The 22,571-nt window shown below is 43.7% G+C and overlaps 2 protein-coding genes across 2 annotated transcripts in view; both read right to left on the reverse strand.

The window, feature by feature from the left end:
* The window catches only part of LOC125425003 (cullin-9-like), a 30,606-nt gene extending 18,290 nt beyond the window's left edge, over positions 1-12,316 (reverse strand). The window contains 9 exon segments of the mRNA XM_048482452.1: positions 932-1,136; positions 1,859-2,051; positions 2,599-2,965; positions 3,404-3,597; positions 4,874-5,009; positions 5,294-5,800; positions 7,100-7,254; positions 10,023-10,613; positions 12,161-12,316. Of these exon segments, the coding sequence (XP_048338409.1) occupies positions 932-1,136; positions 1,859-2,051; positions 2,599-2,965; positions 3,404-3,597; positions 4,874-5,009; positions 5,294-5,800; positions 7,100-7,254; positions 10,023-10,566 (2,301 nt within the window). The 5' untranslated portion in view covers positions 10,567-10,613; positions 12,161-12,316.
* A 2,655-nt stretch (positions 12,317-14,971) lies between these two features.
* Positions 14,972-22,128, reverse strand: MRPL2 (mitochondrial ribosomal protein L2). Its single transcript, XM_048482460.1, has 8 exons — positions 22,031-22,128; positions 20,418-20,505; positions 19,261-19,426; positions 18,063-18,204; positions 17,768-17,883; positions 17,182-17,292; positions 16,404-16,477; positions 14,972-15,257 (listed from the first exon to the last, which is right to left on the reverse strand). Exons 2-8 carry the CDS (start codon positions 20,484-20,486, stop codon positions 15,045-15,047), a joined length of 891 nt encoding a protein of 296 aa, XP_048338417.1. The 5' UTR covers positions 20,487-20,505; positions 22,031-22,128; the 3' UTR covers positions 14,972-15,044.
* Between the last annotated feature and the right edge of the window lie 443 nt (positions 22,129-22,571).

The following is a 22,571-nucleotide window of genomic DNA, read 5'->3' on the forward strand; positions in this document are numbered from 1 at the left end:
GTTAGTCCCCTCATTAGTAAGTGCAAAAGAAGATAGCAATGCAAACATGGAGCAGTGAGGAAGTGGCTCAGTGGTAGAGCATCTGCTTGACATGCAGAAGATCCCAGGTTCTATCCTGGGCATCTCCAGTTGACAGGACCAGGCGTAGGTGATATGAAACAATGCCTGAGAACCTGGAGAGCCACTGCCAGTTTGAATAGAAGGTGCTGACTTTGATAGAATAAGGGTCTGATTTAGTATAAGGTAGATTTATGCGTTCATGGAGCCTTTAACAAGCAAGCAGCAGAGGGTGTCTGAGAGCTAACTTTCAGGCTGGAATCCTAAAAGGAAAACTGGTTAGCTTGCGGCAGCAAAAGTGTCCAGAGAGAGAGGGAAGAAGAGAGACAGAGAGAACCGGGAAGCAGAAAAAGAGAAGCCTCACTGGGTAAGATACCTGCGATGCCTGTGTAACCTCCTCACTCCCAAACTAAAGGAAAACCAGTGCTTGTGAGCCCATTTCCCCACAGGAAGAAAAATCGGAAGCCTTTGTTTTCACAGTTACAGCAATGGGAATTTTGTGTCCATTTTCATTCATTTAGAAACAAAGGCACACCCCTAAAGGCTGGGATCAGAAAGTCCCAACACTGACCCTTTCACAGCCATCCTGCTTTCACACAAAATCAAATCCAGAATATGATGCTTCACACAGCAAAAACACAATATGTTGCAAAATTCTAGATCTGACACCATTCACTTTCCATTTCATGATGCTATTTTCCTGAACGGACAGATATGTATTTCTTCCTAAAACAGATCAACTCCCCAACCCTCCCAATTCAAAGCTCAACACTCTGATTTATGTGCAAATGCAAATCAGCACAGACATTCTTCTTTCTTTCTTCTTCTCCAACTTTCTGCCCCCAAGTCTGCCAAGCTCAGCATCCAGACTTACTGCCAGGCCAGCCTGCTGTACCAGTGCTGACTTGGGATACTCCAGCATGCAGCATAGCATGGCCTGCAGCCCGCCTTTGGTGGCAAAGGGTATCCGCCAGTCATATTTGGCCAGGAGCACATACAGCATCCGCAGCACCAACACAGTTAGCAGTTTCTCTACTCGGCAGTTCAGCAGCTCCACCAGCATCTTGACTGTTTTCTCCCTAGGGATGATAAAAGGGACCAGTCACCAGGGAGCCTGGCCCTCATGAGACAGTTTTGGGCCAAGCCCCAGCCTTCAGTAAACTTACAGTAAATTTCAATTAAGTACCTGGCTGTTAATCAAAGAGATTTATCAGGAAGCCAGTGTGGTGTATTGGTTAGAGTGTTGGATTAGGATCTGCAAGACTCTGGAGAGTATCCCTGACTCGTCCAGGAAAACTTGCTGGTTGAACTTGGCCTAGACACATATTCTCTGCCTAACCTACCTCCGTTGTGAGGATAAAACAGAGGAAAGGAAAACAATGGGAGTTGCTTTTCAAATGTCACCTCTATGCCAAAAGTATCTTGCAGTGCTAGCTTGCCTTTCCTATGCACTGCAGTAAAGAACAGGGAGATTCCTGGCCTGGTCTCCAGCAGAGCAGAAACATGGAAAGGGTCCCACCCAGTATCTGCGGCAAGCAGAAAGCCTAGAAAACTTAAAAACATAAGAACATAAGAAAGAGCCTGCTGGGTCAGACCAGAGTCCATCAAATCCAGAACTCTTGTTACTCACAGTGGCCCACCAGGTACCTTTGGGAGCTCACATGCAGGATGTGAAAGCAGTGGCCTGCTGCTGTTGCTGCTCCCAAGCACCTGGTCTGCTAAGGCATTTGCAATCTCAGATCAAGGAGGATCAAGATTGGTAGCCATAGATTGACTTCTCCTCCATAAACTTAGAACTGACCTGATGGTGAATTCATCCTCTGCTTTGACAAGCTGTTCCTGTTGGCCAGGTTCCTCTTCCAAGATATCAGTGATGAATTTGAGACCAGCCATCTGCAGCCACACATCACAACAGGACTTCTGGATCACCTCCATCACCTCTACCAGCTGCTCTAAGGTGCTCTTCTTCCCTGCCACTTTCACACTGCAGAAAGCTGATCAACAGGATCTATCAGCACAATGGTCCCCCAGTCAGTTTTGCCAGCGCATCCCAAGCTTAGGCTGCTCTTTCCCAGCAACCCATCCTGCAGATCCCTTTGTCCTTCTATGCTTTTCCCAACACTCCTGCAGATTATCAACTGACTAGGTTAGCAGTGTGCATCTGATGGGGATGCAGCAAGTGGGGGGGTGGGGGGTTGCTGCACATGCTCTCATTCTTCTTGCCCACCTGTTTCTTTAGTCAGTGCTGTGTGTATTCCTCAGTTTCATGCAGATGCAGAAAAGCCTATAGGGCTATGACTACAGATAGGCTTAAAAGGAGATCAGACATATTAATAGAGAATAGATCCATCCATAGCTACTGGACCTGGTGATTAAAGCAAAACCCCATATGCAGAGTCAGTAAACCTTTGAACACCAGTGCTAGGATGTCACATCCGTGGCTTAGCCACTATGGCTTGTCAATTGACCCATTCAGAAGGACTTTTCCTATATTCTTAAGTATGTCAGGTAAGAAAGGTCAGGCTGCTGCCTGGTACTCACCTTTGGCCTTCTCATCCAGTGTTTCTGGGAAGGAAAGTTGTTCCAATCTGAAAAGCTCCTTATTTAATTGTGTGTCTGGTTTCTCCATTGGAGCCGGAAGACCTTCTTCCACAGGGGGTGACTCCTTTAGCCTTTGGGATGCCAGGGCTTCAGAAAGGCTGCCAGACTTCCCTGGAGTCTTACCCCCATTTTGGGAGTTCTCTTTTGCCTGTTCCTTGGCGAAACAATACTTGAGATAGACATGTGAACGTTGCAGGCCAGTTTGGGTGCATCCCAGGCACTGCTGGGTTAGGAGCTGCAACACTTCTTGAGCCAGCTCCTCTGACACAGACAGCTGGATCAAGCCTCCCTCATCCAGTTGTGACCGCTGAAAAAATAAAACAAAATTCATAGAAGTAGACTTCACTGCAGATGATACATCTGAGACTAGCCATTCCCACACCAAATGCCAATAATCCAAAATGAACTGAACCAGTGTTTAATAAATAACAGCCTGCTAGAAACAATATGGCCAAAATCAATCAGTTCTCGTACTGCTATTCCCCAGTGGCTCCTGGTGGTTTCATCTGTGGGAGCTGCTATCTCCCCTTGAATAAAATGGTTACTGCTTACAGCAGGGGTGTCCAACTCTGGTGCTTCAGATGTTCATGGATAGGCAAGGCAATTTTGTACAGCCAGGGGGGGAAGTTCTGGAACAGTCTCTTTCTAACTGCCATGGATCAGCTATAATTTGTAATAGTAGTACCACAGTAGCAGAAAAGTAGAGGTTCATTCTTATCTCAAAATTATTCCTCCAGCTCTTTACCTTCTGATTCTGCTGGATAAACTGAATAATTTCCTGTTGCTTCTGAGGTTTTGATTTCTTAATGAAGAAGAGCAGCTCCCACCATTCGGCTCGGTTCAGAGTCCCAGGAGTCTTCTCACTTGTCCGATCCATCAGATATGGCAGGGAGCACAGCCCCAAAAGTGGCTTATGGACCAACAACCGGTTAACTGAAGCTAGGCACAAAATCACAGAGAGGAACTTTAGGTTTTCTTGAGAGGCAGACACTTTAAATGCTGGCATCCAAATTGAAGCTTCTTGCAATACAATCTGATTGAGGTAAAGGGAAGAGAAGGCCTTTTTTCAACCACTGTCTCAGTTTTAATTCTATATATTTATTTTCATTACTTAGCCTATATCCCGCCTTTCTCCCCCATGGGGACCTACAGTGGCTTCCACTGTTCTCCATTCCTCTATTTTAACTTGACAACAATCCCTTGAAGCAGGTTAGATTGAGTGTGTGTGACTGGCCCAACATTACCCAATGAACTTCCACAACAGAGGGTTGTTTTTTTAAATTTTCCAAATCCTAATTCAACCCTCTCAGCATTCTCAGTTAATATATAGCCAAAGGGGGCAGGAAAAGAACAAATAGAAGACAGGGGAAATAATGGGAAAATAATTCTATATTTTTAAAGTTTCCAATTGCTTGATATACGGTACATTATCTCAATAATCCTTACAGTGTCTTTGTAAGGTAAGCCAGTATTATTATTTCCATGCTACAGACTGGAAGCTGAGGCTCAGACACAATAACTTACCTAAAGCCACCTCATTAGCCCAGGAACTTTGAATCCAAGATTTTCAATTTATAGCTCATGCCCTGATCCACTGTGCTACAGTAATTCTCTAAAGCAGAGTCAGTACAACAGTCTCTTGTATCATCCACAAAAGGGCTAATTCCCACAACATTTTGTACTCAGATTTGGGTATCCATTTTAAGCACCATGTCAGTTGTGAATGGAGCAATCATATACTATTTGAAGAAGGAAGGGGGGAATCACCACACTTAGACTTAGCTTAAGACACATCTCTAGCCTTCTCCTGAACTGGAATACATTCTTCAAGGTTTACCAAAACTAAAGCAAGTTCTTTTTTCAGGTGTTCACATAGCCCAATCCAAAGATGTGAACAACTACTGAATTTTTGTGAAACACTGATTGTATGGCTAGTAACATGACAAACGTTGCAGTTTCTTCTGCTTGTCAACAGCACATCAGTTCTGCGCTTTCAAATCTCAGAATTAGGTAAAGACAAAATTTCTGAAAGTAATTTTGGGAAAAATATTCTCTCAACAGTTCAAGCAGCAAACTGGAAAGAGAGTAAGCTAAAATCAGGCCATAGGAAAGAAATGAGAAGCATGAACAGAGCCCAAACAGTAGCAGGTAATGAACACAGACCTACCTTTGCAGTGTGCAGCAATATCCACCTGACATATTAGGAATGCCTTACCTGTATCCTCTCTCAGAGTCTTTGCGAGGGTGGTCACTTTTTCCCGGGTCTTCTGCTCTGCCTGACCCGATCCACCAATAATCTCAATCATGTGCCAATGAACCCAATATATATGGCCCAGAGACTCCCAATGAACCTAGAAAATTGGTGTCAAACATGGAGGATTACTCAGCTTCCTTTTCTAGTGAACAAGAAACAGTGATCTATCCCAAAACATCCCATATATTACTTGGTAGCCACTTCGAAACATTCCTCTGGATTCAAGAATTATTCTCTTGTTCCCAGAGAAGATGCAAACACAGGTGCATACTAGAGCTTCAGAAACTCAACTTGCTAATACTTGAATCTCAAAGACAGCCATCCACTGGCTGCCAGAGCCCAGCACCTCCTAGTCCAACCCTGCCCCACGCTCAGCAGTACCTGAACAGGTGGGGTGCCATTACTGCTGTGAAGGAACTCGCCCTCGTCTCCTGCACAGACTTTCTCGAAGTCTTCCAACATGCGCACACGCATGCCATGCACCAGCTTCTCTTGCACATATGCCACATAGCCACTGCAACTGGGAAAGGCAGAGCGCGTCTTGAAGGTTCTAATCTCTTTCTGGGGCAGGTGCGTGGCTGACTGGATGGCAGCATAGATGGGAAGAACCTGGGGCTGGAAGATGGACTTAGCAACTCGAGGCCGTCTTTCTTTGAGCTCCTGATTACGATCCCAGCCCATGATCTGCACCAACTCTGAAATGAGGTTGCCCATGGCCATGCTGAATTCAAACTCACACTGCATCCTTTTCTGTCTCCCACAATTTTCAGGGGAAGGCACAGAGTCCGCCTCTTCCCCTCTTGGCTCGGAGGTGGTATTCAGCTTGCCCATGAGGGAGGTGACACCCAGGTACCGCTTAACCAGTGAAAACAGCAGTTTCCCCGGAATCTGAAACAAAAAAAGGTTATCCTCTTGGCCAAAAAAATACTGCTCTCCTTCCCATCTCCCACTCTGAAACATACCCCTATTCATAAGTCATTATGAACATTTTTACAATCCCTGCATAGCGTATGCTTGATTTTTCTTCATACATGTATTGGGTAATCTTCATGTTACATTCAATGCATGTACATGTAAATGTTTGATTTAAACACATTTATCCATGTACCAGTCCCTGGTTTAATTTGCAAAGTGAACATGAATTGGCTGTTTCTTATAGCCAGATGTATGTGCATTCACTATAATATGGGAACAGGGCAATACTAATTCTCAAATGCCAGCATACCTTTTACACACTGTGATTACAAGCTGTATCTGCCCACCCATTGTACTTTCAATAATAGGGATGCTGACAAATCAGAGGGGGGGGGGGTCTTGCCCTTTTAAGAGAGGCGTAATATATGTGGAAATGAACAGCGGGAACTTTTCATGGCACAGAGGTAAATAATATCACTTGTAAGTAGCATCCCATTAATCCTTTTAAAGGGCAGAGCATTTTTTCTTCAGGCTGTGGGCAACTTTATTCAGTATCACAGCTCTTTCTATTGCTGAATACCTTTCATTTGTCAGCCTTGCAATGGCACTGGACATTATCAAGGACAAGCAGAAAAGGGAAGGAGCAAAAAACACACATCCTACTTTGGCATTTCTTCTGTGGCAGTCAGACAATCAAACCAGATAGGGGGGTTAGCCAGAAAACGGAGGGCAGAAACTACCAGATGATGATTTGTCAGACCTTTCAATCACTGCAAAATTGGCTTTGTGCCAATATAAACACAGAATATAAATATAACACTGGGGCTCCCTCAGCTAATCTTCCCTGTATAGCACTCCCAACTCCTTGACAACCATGTCATCTGCCTCTCCGTTTCAAAATCAGGTATGGTGAACAAACTGGAATTTGTTTATGAAGGGCCCAAACCTGATTAACTTTGGGAATCCCGTCCCCTCTTTCAGTGCACCAAGATTGAAGACTGAAGTCTCAACTAATTCCAATTTGTTGTGATGTCTGAACATAGGCGCCTTACCTGATGTTTGTTTCTTTCTCAATAACTGGGATTAATTTAAATCTCAGCACCCCATTTGAGGAGAGAAAGAAAATAAAAAGAGTGTGAGCCCAACAATAAATGACATTTATGCCCATTATGGACAAACGTGGTTTCTGACATTTCCACAGCAATACTGTAACCTAGTTACAGCTCTTCAAAAATGAATTTCATGCTTCTCTACAGAGTTACGAGTTAATACCTGAGGAAGATGGAGCCCTTCAAAGGACATGCACTGCTCTTCTGAAGATGTTGTCTCTGCAAACAGCTCAAGGAGCGTATAGCAACTGTCAAAGTCCATGCGCTCTTCAATGCCATCCTGCTGGCTCAGGGACAAGAGAACATAGGCTCGGCTTCCTAGAACCAGAAACATTAATGCAGACTTTCCCTTTACCCATTCTACTGGCTCAGTAGCAGAGTACCTGCTTTGCATGAAGGCCCCGGGTTCAATTGTTGCCATCCCCAGTTATTTATCCTCCCCGACAAAGCTATTTGGACGTAGGTGAGGGGGGTTCTCGGGTTCAAACCCCCCCCCCCCCAATACATGTCCAAGGCTCCGGCCCCCGTTTGTGGTGTTTTTTATATTTTTAAGTGTTTTTTGGTTTTTGGCCTGCAGGGGGCGCATTTTTAGGCGCTAGCAGCACCAAATTTGCAGGGATTTCTTGGGAGACTCTTCTGATGATATTACCCAGGTTTGGTGAAGTTTGGTTCAGGGGGTCCAAAGTTATGGACTCCCAAAGGGGGTGCCCCATCCCACATTGTTTCCAATGGGAGCTATAGAAGATGGGGGCTACACATTTGAGAGGCCATAACTTAGGACCCCCTGAACCAAACTTCACCAAACCTGGGTGGTATCATTAGGAGAGTCTCCTAAAGATACTCGGAAAGTTTGGTGCTTCTATCTTAACAACTGCACCCCTGACAGCAGGCACCCCCCAAGTTTCCCCAGATTCTCCTTTTAAATCCACCCCCTTCGGCATGGATTTAAAGGGAGAATCTGAGGTCCCCAGTTTAAACACTGAAATGTTCATACTTACGCGGTACTGTCCATAAAATGTGTTGCTATGCAGTGTTAAAAGTTTGAAAAGGATTACACTATGGTCTGTACTTTCAAATTGCAAAGAGGTATCATCCCATTGTAACTGCACTGTGATAGGTACTTTCAAATTGCAAGAGGTTTCATCTCAGTTGTAATAAGTGAATTGCAGGGAACTTGTTTCCCAGCTAAGAAATTATACACACTTATTGATAAGGTTACTGTTTTCCTCCTAACCCTGCATGGGGCACTCATAAGTTGCATTTTACTATCAGCACAGTGTATTATTCACAGGCTGTTTCTCTGCAGGTTATCTTATGTCTGTAGTTGAAGCCCAGTGAAGCAATTGTTACGATACATTAAACTCTTTATTAAGGTCCTTCATAAACTTAATTTTGACCAAGTTATCATGGCTGTGATTGTATTTGGATTCTTCTGTCCGTGTTGCCAGCACATTATCATCTCCAGTTAAAAAGCACCAAATTGTAAATGATGTGAAAAACGTCTGCTTGAGACCCTGACAAGTCACTGCCGGTCACATCAGACAAGTCAATCCGTGACAGACCAATATGAGATCAATATCTCTATCAGTTTAAGGCAGATTCGTGTGCATGTGTACTCATACTTTTATGCATGGGAATCAAGACAGAATGGAAGTCATTTTTTTTATACAGCATGAAAATATGTGGCACATCAGGCCATGAACTGAGGTGATTCAGGGAAGAATTTTCCAGAATGGACAGGTTAGGCTCTACCTAACCAATGCAACCAATGAGAGCTGATGGAATGTTAGAGAGACAGGAGAAGTAGTCAGCCTTGCAAGCAAACACAGTGTCAGGCAATATCTGGAAATAATATTCAAACCTAGCCCCGAACCCCTTGGTAGCTTGGAAATGTCAATGAAACAGGCACCAAAGCTATACATGGAACAGATGTTGGAAGCGTATGTTAGGAACAGATCAAGTTTTATATCAGAATTAACGACTGAATCTGCAGTCTACTAAATTATTATAAAGCGATGAGCAGAGGGATGTTGTGTTACAGTAGTACCGGAGATTTTCCATTACAAGCAGTGGCATACTGGGCCTAAATGGCACCCGGTGGCATGACCGGCTCCCAGCACCCCCCCCCCCACGCCCCACTTATGGGAGCCAGCAGGGAGGCCGGGGGAAGGCAGGACTCAGGGGTGTGTGGCTCAGACAGGTGCTGCCACTGTGCAGTGGTGTAGCACCAAGGGAATGGGGTGGGCGCATCGCACTGCACACATGCCAGAGTGGGGACGTGGCAGGGGTGCAGGGTGCACGAGTGCCCCGGGTGCAGTTTCCCCTCGCTCTGGCCCTGCTGCAACGCCCACCTGGACTGCTGAGTCCCATCTCCCTGGCCTCCCTGTAGGCTGGCTCCTGCTCCCTCCAGGGCCTGTGAAGGGCAGGAGCCACCCTGCAGAGAGGCCGGGGGTGGGGTGGGGTGCGGCTTGGCAGAGGGCAGTTTGCATTGGTGCTGCAGCGGTAGGCTGACTCCTGCCCTCCCCTGGGCTCCCTGGGGATGGGAGAGGGAGTTGGCCTGTAGCAGCGGCAAACAACTCAGCCAGCAAGCAGTGCCCCAGCATGGGAGGAGTCACTGGGCACTGGCCAGGACTCCGCACCATGGGAGAGGCCGGGCATGGAGATCCAGCTGGCACCCAGCGCCCCCCCCCCCCCACATGACGAAACAGCATACGTCCGGGGACATAGGATATCCCATGTCCCCATGGGTGGTATGCCCCTGATTACAGGTCTTGAGGATGGTAAAGTCAAACTATTAGCTGTCCTTTTTTCTGGGATACTACCTTTTGAGGGACTTTGAAATGTCAGAGTCAACCTCAGCTTAGATTGGTGGTCCAACCATTTAGGTATTGTATTGTCGAAGGCTTTCACGGCCGGAATCACTTGGGTGCTGTGTGGTTTCCGGGCTGTATGGCCGTGTTCTAGCAGCATTCTCTCCTGACATTTAGGTATTACCTAACAACTGGAGGTGATTAGAAGTTTTTGATAGGAACTGCATTGAATTTCCCTAAAATGAACGACTCCACATACCCTTTGATATGTCTCACCTGCATCATGTGAGGCCAAAGCCCTTAGCATCTTGCCAGCACTGCAGCGGATTTGCTTCTCCTCATTACACAGCATCTTCATCAGTAGATCCAGGGCACCCATCTCCTTAAAGACACCTGTCAGTGAGCCAATATTGGCATAGGCACTGAGCACATGGATGGTATTAAGGATGGAGGGCTGAGGGACTGTGGTGCTGATCATCTGCTCAGCAGCCCGCTGCACCAGGTTTGTGACATCAGCCTTCATCTCCAAAAACGAGGCTTCATCCAGTGGGACATAAGATGATACCTTCCCTTCCTGCTGCTCTTTGGGCTTCCTGGTATCCAGGAGTGTGGGACAGTTTGCACAAACATCATCTGCTGACATCCACATCAGGACATTCTCCATTCTGCTCTATGCAGGAGAGGCATTCGTGCTACTTCTTGCATCATCTTACAAGCTGAAGACATTCCAGCGAATCAGGTTTTCAGTATGTCCACTATGACCATAGTGCTGCCAAATTAACTCCTCGGGATAGGCCTGCAGCTTGAGTTCAAAATTCATTATCACATTGCCATTTTGCCTCTCACTTACCAAGACAGGATACACATCTGCTAATGTACAGAGAAGCCAAGTCAAGCCACTGCAATTACTTTGCCTCAGAAAACTGTATAAATGACCCTCAGGGCTGAGAATCCTCTCTGGCAAAATAAAGAAGTGCTGACCTGAAAAATCTATTGCATGTAAGCAACATTTGACTTAGGAGGGAGAACACTTGGAAAATGGACTGGATCACCCATACCAAGCTGAGCTCTGCACATTCTGGTATACATTGCCCCTTCAAAGAACCTGACATGGGTCAACCCATTTAAAGACATGTACATTTTCTAATTTAGGCAATTCTAACAACATGCACACCGATAATCTCTACAAATATACTGTTAGCCAGAACATCCTGCTCCAGAACAGGGCTACAGAAGAGCCACAGCATTACTCTGGGCACCAGGGCACCCATCAACTCCTTTCCTAGGGTCTACCAAATATTTTTAGAAAGTGGGTGGGGAAGAAAACACAGAAATTCGTTTTTATATGTGACTGCAGCAGCATGAATATGCACAGAAATTGAAAACTCCAGCTATAACTACAACTGAAGAATGGTGGATGCAAGTTTTAGAGCCGGCCAACATAACTTTGTTACTGAAGGAAAAGAACACAACTAAATTCTTGGACAACTAGAAGCCCTTGATAGTATATATAGACACAATATAAAAAATAAATTGATGAATAGTGGTTTTGAAGGTTAAGGACTGTCAAAACAAAGATTCAATATTCAATTCATGGATATTTGGAAACTCTTGATTTCCCAGGTACCTTTATCACTACACACTCTGATGCTGAATTTGATGCTTGTAGTAAAGATATACTAAAAGTATATTCAGCATCAAAGCTAGAGTTTAATGCCATAGTAGTCTGAACCAGGTAGCCCAAAGGCCAAAGCAAGACTCTTTAATGATGTCACAGGGTCCTAAGTTGCCAGCCTTACTTTCTGCCTCTCCAGAGCCAATACAAGGTAGCAGCAAAAAGTGTAACCTGTAAACTGAGTCAGTGTGGTGCAATGCAGGGGTTTTTGAACACTTTATGTCACCTTAGCTGTCCTCCAGAAGAAACTACAAGGATTTCATTCTGTTCCTCTACTTGCAGTCTCAGTCTCTGTCTTTCTCTCTCACACACACATAAGCGGATAGTAATTAATCACATTACAGTGTACTACTGGACAATACTCAACCACCAATTCATTATACGCCCTACAATTCATATATATGTCCTATAAGGACATATAAAAGTTGTATTAAAATATTACCACTCTCCCCACCTCATACTTTTTTTTGCCCTTTGGGACATGATTAATCTACAAAGCCTCTTACAGTACTTATTTCTGTAAAATTAACAGAAATTGTCATTGTCTCTAGAAAGGCTTTCACCCAGCTCCCTATTGCAGCCCCAACACTTAACCAAAGCAGGGACGAACCCCCTCTAGCAACAAGGGTAGCAACCCAGTTGTAAGAGGCGGGGCCTGCGGAAGGGGCGGGCATCACGAGATCCATATCAAGAATAAAAGCCGGTGTTCCGCCCTGAAAGAGCGGCGGTAGCGCCTTACCATGCCGCAGGGACAAGAGCAGGGAGCGTCGAAGGCTGCGGGACAAGGCCTACCCGAGGTGCGCCTCACAGGCCTGGCAAGAAAACTGGAAACATTCCTTTTGCAACGTCCCGTATTTATTTAATCCAGCCATTGCTTCGCCTCTTCCGTGTTTCTGCGCATGTCCGTCCAATTACGTAGTACAGGTCCCCACACAAGGCAAGCTGGTGGTCGCGATAGCGGCACCGCTCCACCCGCTCCCCCCCCCCCCCCCTTAGAGGATGCCTGGCTGGCTGGCTGGTGTGTTTCAGTTCCCTCCGCGCCCTGACGGGGACAGCGCGAAGCCTCTTTGCCAGTGCAGGGGAGAGGGTCTTCGGCTCTTTTCACAATAACATTTTTGTGTACTTGAACGTGTGTCCACCGTTCAAATGTCCACATTATTAAAAATTGTTCAGAATCGGTATATTCGGATTGGCATCGTTTGCTGCATTTTATCTGCTACTTCCAGTTATTCTCACTGAGACTTAAGGCAGATTACACAGTCCACTAAGAGTCCTTCATTTTTAAAAAAAATATTTTCTGTAATTTTCATAACTAGCGTTAGCTTCATATACTCAAATGTACTTGATAAGAGTTGTAAGAAATAATTGCACTTTTTAATACGTAGTCATTCTTATAAAGGGAACAGGACTGTAAACTACTACTGTGTATTTGTTCATTGTATGTATTATCCTAGTCTTGCTGCATTGTTTTCTACTTCTGTAATACTATTTTCTGCACTGTTTGACAAACCTTACTTAATTTTGTTATAAACATATATCAGCAATAGTATAGCTAACATCATGTGTAATACTTGTTTCCAATTTTTGTAATCTTGGTCCTATTACATTGCTTATTAGCCTCCTCACAATATTGATTGCATTGCTTTACTATGTAATCAGTCTTGCATTTCAGTGGGAAAGGTGGGCTATAAATAAAGCAAACAAATAAAAATTATTAAAACTAACCAGTGCAGTCTTTTTCAAAATATACAGACTCACCCCGCTTTCATCCTTACAACACCTAAGCTGTCATTAACTGTACAGTGAATAAAGGGGTGAAAATATTGGTGTATTGTCATAAATCTGTCATAAATGAGAATCTACACAGTACACAGAGGAGAAAGGATGCAGATAGAAGGAATGTGCTTTCTTCTACAGCCTTCTCTCCCATTCTAAACTTCCTTTCACTGTTGTCTCATATTTTAATGAGGCTGCATTTCATTTCATATTTTGATGAGGCTGCAATGGCTGCATGTGCTTGTCTAACAACGGGGGAACTAGAAACACTAGAAATAGCACCTCAACAGCGCATTAGATGACACACACAAGTTATCTAGTCAACATGCTAAGTGGAAAAAGAATGACCCAATGGTAGAGTGTGTTTGAAGACATCCAGGCTCAGATTTCAAATCAGCTATACAGCTTTGAGACTTCTACTTGTCAGTTTAGTCATCCATCTGAGAAACCTGACCCAAGCTTCTCTACAGTTCCAGAACATAATACACTCTTGTCCCAGAACAGGTTAGCTCCTGATTCTGGGCAGGTGAGATTTTTCTCTCTCAAAACAGCCTTATAATAATTCCTGTTTCTCAGACAGATGACTGAACATAAGAGTTTCAAAGCTGTATAGCAGGTGTAGAAAATTAAGAATCTGAGTCCAGATACCTTCCAACGCTCTACTCTGGGATAGTTCTTTTTCCACTTAACATGCTGACTAGATAACTTTTGTATATCGTCTAATTCACTGTAGAGGTGCTATCTCTAGTGTTTCTACTTCCCTCGTTGAAAGACATGCAGTATCCTGCATCATTATTTTCCAAAATGAGAAATGTCAGTATTCAGTCATGCTTAGAGAGAAAGACTCTTCTCTGGAAATTCTGCTCTGAAAACCCAAATCTATGGTAGATGGCTTGATGAGCTGAGCATACAGCAAATGAGAGTCTTCATTGTTTGTAATACTCGAGTAGAGTCGCCTACCAGCTAATCCACTTGCCAATAATGGTGGTCTATTTATATAACATAATTATTGTTGTATAATAATTATTTACCTGTTCACTAAACAATTTTCTTTCAAAAATCAGAACAGCTTGTAATCAGTTTAAGAAAAACATAAGAGGGTCTTAGCACAATACATCTTGATTTTTAATACAAAAAAGGAATGTCCACACACTCAAGTGATTTACAAATACCGTACCTTTTTTTTCTTGGAGGAGGCACTGTTCAGCTGTTTCCATTACTCAGAAACAACTAACTAGTTGAGACTACAATAATACAGATAGCATTCAAAAGCCAGTAGCATTAATGCAGTCCAGTTAATTATGCTGGAAGTATGTGGTATGACTATAAATGGCAGCTACTGGGCAGACTAAGGGAAACAATCAACATTGCAATTTAATGCAGAACTTAGCATGACTAAGCCTACTATTTTAATGGGTTAAGCTTTCCAAACCCTACGTGCCCTTAATGGTGTGGTCCAGACTAGCCTATCTTGTCAGATCAACAAAATTAAACAAGGGCAGCCCTTGTTAGTACTTGGATGGGGAGACTACCAAAGAAGTTCAGGGTCACTGTGTACAGGCAGGCAATGACAAACCACCTCAGCACATCTTTCATCTTGAAAACTTCATAAGGGGTTCCATAAGTTAGCTGCAACTTGACAGTGTTTTACACACACACATGCACTGGTCTTCATAGGATTCCCTTTTAGTTTTCCAAGAAATGAAGACCATTCCAAAGCTTGTTCACTCTGAGATTCAGCCCTTATATAAAGAACACACAGTAGTTGAGTCGCTACTTTATCAAGTGTAGATTTTATTAACAATATCCTAGGATGCCACAGATACAAGAGGAATGTTCGCTCCAAATCAACCACGGGCATCTGCTGTTGGCAAGTTCACATAGTTCTTCATGGGTGGGAGTGGTCTGATCTTTCGTCCTGCCCAGCCCCCTTTGCGGTGCCACAGGCCGCTCCGTGGACGCTTTCCTAACCACCGGTTCCGTCCAGCTTTCCCAATGATCCGCTTATTGTGATCAACATTGGAAACACGTCCCACTGTAACCATGCAAGTCTCCAGCACCTATAAGGGTAAAAAGTGTGATCAAAGCAACCTATATTGCTATGTATAATCCATTCTGCTACTACAATAGTAAGCCTGTGCATAATCCACATCATTCCACATAGCAACTCTTTCCTATTTGCAGGCTGCAGACACTGCAATGCAGAAAGCAACAAATTCGCCATGAACAGCTTCTCCATTAGGCATAAAAAGCCAAGAATCTTCCCCAGGGGTAGGGAACCTGCGGCTCTCCAGATGTTCAGGAACTACAATTCCCATCAGCCCCTACCAGCATGGCCAATTGGCCATGCTGACAGAGGCTGATGGGAATTGCAGTTCCTGAACATCTGGAGAGCCGCAGGTTCCCTACCCCTGATCTTCCCATTGCCACCCATTGTCTCTATGGCACACAAGACAGCCACTAAGTAAAGGAATGTGTTCTTCATGAGTTCTGTGAAATCCACCCAAAGCTAAAATATTACATTCCTGCCTATTATGACAAAAAAACCAAAAAAACTATGTACAGTACTGAAGAGCTATACATCTCCAGTTCAGAAATACATCCATCATATGTACAGTATAAACCTAAATACAGTCTAGCTCAGAGGTAGGGAACCTGCGGCTCTCCAGATGTTCAGGAACTACAATTCCCATCAGCCCCTACCAGCATGGCCAATTGGCCATGCTGACAGAGGCTGATGGGAATTGTAGTTCCTGAACATCTGGAGAGCCGCAGGTTCCCTACCCCTGGTCTAGCTTCTAGCCAGCTAAACACCATTTTTAACATTAAAAAATCAGATAAAGTTCATTCTAACTCTACAAACACTATGCAATACTCAATCTAATGCATCTGTACTACAAATAAAATAAAATGTGTGCTCAATACAAGAAACATAAGCAGCACAGTCTGTATTGGAGCAATGTCTTGTAAACAAAACTTCTCACTCTTTATCATACATTATACCTTTATTTTTAAGACTTCCTTTGAAATTTTACAAGAAAATTTTGCATAAACTCCATCCACAGCACCAAATTAGGAGCCTAGAGGCTTCTCATGCAGGCATGCTCCCTCCCCAAGATAAACAGCTGCTGCCGTTTGCCCGAAAAAGGGTTCACCACCCCTTCCCCAGCTGAGGTTTCATAACATGTTTTATCATAATGATATACCTGCATTTGTCTCTTGGAGGGTAGTTGTATTATGGCTGTTCCATTCACCTTTCTTAGCAATACACCACAGGTTCCTGCGACAGCATTGAAAAACAACAACAGCTTAAATTCTATCTTCCATCCAGTTCACGCTTATTGGTAGCATCATGGGAGACATCAAAGTATCGCAGTTGCAATTTCAATCCAAAAATTACACAGGCGGAGGAAATCATTACGTTCTTTCCCGGTCTATTCCTCAGCCAGTGAAATGGGTCTCCTCCACCACAATGTCACCACATTCCTGAAAGCTTTTCAGACCAAACCTGTAGCTCAGGACTGTCCTCTCTTTTTTCATTCCACCTTAAGAAGCAGTACTTCATGGACAGGACCAGCACAAACACCTCTCATGTGACTGAAATGCTCCAATTTCATTCATCCCTTACTTGGCTAAAACCTATGTTTTAATACTTCCCAAGCCAAGAATTTTTCACAGTTTTAATACTTCCCAAGAGAAAGAATTTTAACCAGATGTTAAGGCTCTGTATACCAATATCCCCCATACAAATGAGCTTCAGCACATCAGAAACACTGTCTTTCAAAAGACCACAGCACACTTACCATTTGGTTCTCATCCATAATCCAGAAGTTTTTACTCAAGTTAACTGAACAGCCATGAGCATTAATAGTAAAAATAAAAACAATAAATAAAAACTTGCCCCTAAATTGTAAAAAAGAGGTCTGGTTTCTATCTGCCCAAGTTTGACTAATAACCTGTTTATGATCTCAATCCAATACTGACCTGCTGCTCGAATGTATTGTGCTCCTTTTCCAGGATGGCTCTCCACGTTGTTGATCAAAGTTCCTATTGGCAGAGCCCCAACTGGATATGCATCCCCCTCATTAGCCAAGACTGGAAGTCAAAAAACCCCACAACTGTGTTATCTCCCAAATAAGTATAGAAACTCAAAGCAGAACCAAATTAACATTCTGACAGCATACCACTATCTTAGCTTAGGCTAAAGTTGGGCAGGGTTGTTTGGTAAAAAGGGCTTAAGCACAACCCTGATTCCCAGAGGGTACCTAGCTCGCCTTTATCCTCAATACTCAGAAAAAGGGAGTTTTCTAGCAGATCCAGCTTCTTCTGACTCTCCACAAGGTCTTCCAAGGGACAAAGCACTGCTCAGTTCAATTCTGAGTATCCATAGGCTCTGCTGAACTTCCCCAAGAGAGAAAATGTCAACGCTTTAGCTAAGTTCCATCCCACAGGCTGCACCACACTCAAATAGTGACCATCTCCACAACAACTCTGAGGAAACTGAAAAATCCATCCTCCATCCAAGCTATTCATTGCCCACCCCTTCTCTGTGGCAAAGGGTTTTTTTTACCTGCCATCCTGCCTATATGCTTTGAAGTTTTGATGATGTCACCAGCTTTCATGTTTTCTGTTGCAATGATCCAACGCTTCCGATTCTCTCCAGCCACCAGAGCTATGTCAGCTGATCTGCCATGGGCAACAAGACAGCCCAATGAAGAGTGGTCAGCTCATGCTACAAGCTTTACTCCCAGTTACAAAGGAGAAAAATAAGATGTGGTACAAATCCTCTGAACCTAAGCTGATCCAGTTATATTTCCCCCACCCCACCCTTCAAGCAATCTTTGAAAAATTTGACCACAGCTCACCTGCATGGATCATACCGGACCTGAATCACTTTCTCCTCAAACGATTCAGGCTCTTTCCCTTCTTGATAGTGCATCCTTCTGAAATCAATCATCCGGTAACGCTGCTTGTGGCCCCCTCCAATTCCATGCACACGGATACGACCTTGTAGTGAGCATAATGTTTATTAGTTTTCTAACACAAAAGACACTAAAATAAAATAACTATAACAGAAATAACATCATTCAAGGTTCTTTGAGAACTACTGCCCAGCAAGGTGTTTTATCAGTGCCCCCTTTGTCTAGGGATTATTCTGCAATAGTTCCAGGCTTCTTCAGTGACTACACCATGCTTGGAGAATAGTCTCCCAGAAGAAGTCTAGAAGAATTATTCTGGAAAACTTTTGGGGCAGTATGAGTCTGGACAAAAGGGACGTCTTTGTAACTGCTCATAATTTTGGAAAATAGATGCAATATTTAATATATGTGCAGCATGAGTCAATTCAACTTTTTTAAAAACTGAGAATGCCAATCACAAAAGAAAAATAATTTCTAATCAAAAGAACATGAGTGTGGCTACAAATGTGACCTTTGATTTCTACTCTTTCACTGCAAGCCTCCACCTCCATGTTATTCCTATGGGTCCTTTGTCCCCCAGGACCAGCACACAGGTGGCATTTGGGACTGCTACAGGAAGGGGGAAAGTGAAATCACACCACTCATGGAAATCTGTCACTGGAGATATTTGCTGAGATCCAAACCACTGACTAACCCTGTACCTACTTTGCCGTGCCAAGACTGCTGCAATATGTGCCCTACAACTATATCCCAGGTCCACTTTTTTTGTTTTCAGCATCATCCCACACAGATTTTGCCAACACCTCATCTCTATGCCATCTCACGCATCCCTGACCTCACTTCTCCCACCACATGTGGATTTGCTAGGACTTAGAAATTCAGAGGATATTAATTCCCTTGTCTCAATACCATCATGGCTGTGTGAACAGGTAACAGAACCACATGGAATAAACTTGAACATATGAATGAGGAAAGCCTTTAAAATACTACAAAAATGTTAAAGTGGAATGTTCCAAAAAATCATCCCCTTGCCCTGAGAAAAATTCTCTGGTCACACTGAACTGACTTCATTTAGTAAGTTTTCTCTAATGTTCCAAGACCACCTCACTCAAGTCCTTTGGGAGTCCCATCTAAGCAAACACACCTGTGTGATCTCGACCTCCTGTTTTTTTCATGCCAATGGGTCTGACAGTGTACTTTATCCGGCATTTCCACATTGGATCGGAAGTGGACAGTACTGTCGATGTGCCAATTTCACGGCATGCATGGAATTGCCAAGCATGGCAGATGAGCTTGGAAGGTCCAGTAACCTATGAAAAGCAAAAACACCCATGTTTTACCACTCAGTTCTATTTACTGCTCCAAACTATTGACCACATTCTGTGATCAGGCAGTGCACCTGCAGCAGTCAAAATTTAAAAACACACAAATCCTGGCTCACCACATGCAATTATTATCTCTCTTCCAATTCTTCTCAAACAAGAACATGTCTCTTGTAGACTTCTGGAAAGTCTGAGACACACACCAGAAGGAAGCTACTTTACCATAAATTAATGGTAAGCTGCCTTCTTGAGCGGTTATCACAGGCAAGTGCTTAACCATCAAATGGAAGTTTCTGGGGCCAAAACCTTTGCAGAAGTCACAGTTTGCAAGCTGAACTTTTTAATCTTCGACTTCCAGACTTGTGGGGGCTTGGTTGTGAGTATTCAGGTAGGGAAAGGCATTTGGTGCTTTGTTCGTGCTTTAAAACAACTTTGTGGTGCAGAGTAGTAAGTGAAGTACTGCAGTCAAAGATCTGTTTACAACCTGAGTTTGATCCTGATGGAAGTTGGTTTCAGGCAGCCGGCTCAAGTTTGATTCAATTTTCCATCCTTCCAAGATTAGGAAAATGAGTACCCTGTTTGCTGGGGGTAAAGTGTAGATGACTGGGAAGGGAGATGGCACCACCCCAAAAACATATTCTGCTGAGCAAGTGTCATGATGTGATATCACACAGTACTTGTACAGGGGTCTACTTTTATCTTTTAGCATGCTTAAAGGCACTCTTGCTTATAATAGATGCATGTGCCATTGGCCAAATCCTAAAACAGATTTCAGAGCTGAGCCCCGGCAGACCTAAGCTAAATTTAAGCCTCAAACAGCAAATAACAACAACTACAACAACAACAACAACAACACTAATTTAGTTAACAAGAGTCTACCAAGAATCCCTACTTTAAGATACCCTAGTATATACAATGAATGAGGTACAACCACACCAGAAAAGAGGATATGGCCAACAAAGGGATATGGTCCCCATACCTGTGAGACACAAGGGCTGGAAGACAGCAGTAGGGACCCAAAACTCCGGATCAAACTACGTACAGCCATTACTTGCGATTCTTTCTCCCTGCCAAAGATAGAAAGAAAAAGAGAGGGGGGGGGGGAATTAAAGGACACCAAGACACACCAGCATTGCTGGGACAAGTACCACCCATTTAAAGAATCTGCAAGAACTGCTCCCTTTCCCAGGGGACAGATTAAATCAACGCACAAGTCAAGGCTGGAGTGGGACAGTTATCATTCTGTTCTATGGCATAATCTTGGGAGTTATTGCAAGTCCTTGTTTTTCATATGAACAGCTTGTGAGGGCAGCTTTCTGTGCTAGAGTTCTTGTAGCGAAAGTACACCCATTTACACACTGCATTAAACTCATGAACAGGAAATCCATAATATGTATCTCTGACTCAGAGATCTCTTATTCATGGGAAACAGTGGGACGGTATCACAGAGGTTGCTCTCTTGTACATAAATGTACAATAGCACGATTATGATATACTGCAAGGCAAGTAACCCCAGCATTAAGGAAGGAAAGAAGAATGTGGAACAGCACAAGTGCTTAATATTCCTCCCTACTACCAGGGCTGAGTTGTTTTTGATACAGGGACAGATTTGTGTGACTCCCCATTATGGCAACAGTTGCTGTTACAGTTCAGCATGCATAGATCTTCCACTTGGTAGGTTTTCATCAATTACTTTCAGCAATCAGTCCTTCCCCCTGCCCCCCATGTCAGGTGGCTCTTTTGTTTTTCCCCTTAATATTAAATCTGCAATTGATGCCTCATTATAGCATTATCACAGCAATCTATCAGGTTCTCTTAATTCCTGGGTTTAATCTAATTTTAAAAGTCTCTGCAAAAAAAGCATCTTTTGGAATTTTTTTAAATATGAGCCAAGAATTCAGAGAACTTGACAGACAAAATTTTATAAAACCATAACAATATGTGAAACACAGATTTTTTTTAAAGCTCTCTGGTGGGGATTGGTCACTGTGGGAGATTGGGCCAGGCAAAATAGTAGGTATGAGCAGGACTAGGAAGAGATTTTTCCATCCACATGGATCCCACAACAGTTTTGCTATGATCTTCCCCAAACAGCACACCAAAGCAGGCTTGGGAACGATCATAAAAAAGACTGGGAAAACATAAATGCACGGAAGCACCACATTGCTGTTGGGAAATGCACATAATATACATTTCAGAAGTCTGGAACCACCCAAGAGTTACAGCAACAATACACTTTCATGCAGCACGTTCTTTTGCTTGCTTACTCGATGTAGTCAATAGGGCTTGCTCGCAATTTAGTGTTCAGAAAATAGTCATTAATTGCAAGAAACAAAACCCCCACCACAAACTAATTGGCTCCAGACACAGTCCCGATTATCTCAATGGGCTTTATTTCCCGGGTATGGGGGTGGGGAAGGATACAGACACATTCAAGCCTCTTTTTTTTAGCACACATCTCGACCGCTGCAGGGGGCAGGCAGAGTAACAGGGAAATAGAACTCCTCCTCCCGCGCCAAAATTATTTCGTTGTGCAGGTGCCGCTAAAACCCAAGGGAACAGCGGATAGTTTTGCCAAACGACCCTACTCACCCTAAATAATGGCCAAAGACACGGTACCCATCATTCTCTTCCTACTGAAGTCCACGAGGCATGCGCGTCACACCCCAAGGAGGAGCCTAAGAGGAAACGTCAACCTCTACAGATAGATTGGTTTGCGGTATTGCCGTGCTACGTTCCCGCCGTCGCAGGCGGGGAGGGGAGAAACTAAAAATCTAAAAGCTGTTAATAAATTGTCTTGATTTAACCTTTAAAGCAACCTTTATATAGATAAACCCAGCCTGAATAAGCGTCGATAATGAGCATACAGGAAGAATACGGAAGGGGGCAAGTTGTGACTCTAAGTACCCTTAGTCAAATAGGGAACGGAGAGGGTGTGGCTAATTCGGAAGAAGGGGATAAACATCTGTGGAGATACTGTTTTGGTGGAGTCTACCCAGGAGAGGGTATCTCCCCCTTCTTTGCAAATAAAGCTACTTAAAACTATCTTCTTTTGGCCTGATATTTGGTAAAGAAATATTGGGCACTACAAAACGTCAAGCTACTGGCTCTCACAATTATCTCAGGCACCCTT

This window comes from Sphaerodactylus townsendi, linkage group LG01 (assembly GCF_021028975.2).
Source record: "Sphaerodactylus townsendi isolate TG3544 linkage group LG01, MPM_Stown_v2.3, whole genome shotgun sequence".
Taxonomy (NCBI): domain Eukaryota; kingdom Metazoa; phylum Chordata; class Lepidosauria; order Squamata; family Sphaerodactylidae; genus Sphaerodactylus; species Sphaerodactylus townsendi.

What these genes read in the sequence shown, in the direction of transcription:
- MRPL2 (XM_048482460.1), bottom strand. Translation starts at nt 20,486, where the DNA reads ATGGCTGTACGTAGTTTGATCCGGAGTTTTGGGTCCCTACTGCTGTCT. An exon ending in CCAGCCCTTGTGTCTCACAG is followed by an intron (nt 19,427 to 20,417) that starts GTATGGGGACCA and finishes TGCTTTTCATAG; the next exon opens with GTTACTGGACCTTCCAAGCT. An exon ending in ACAATACATTCGAGCAGCAG is followed by an intron (nt 16,478 to 17,181) that starts GTCAGTATTGGA and finishes ATGCTGTCGCAG; the next exon opens with GAACCTGTGGTGTATTGCTA.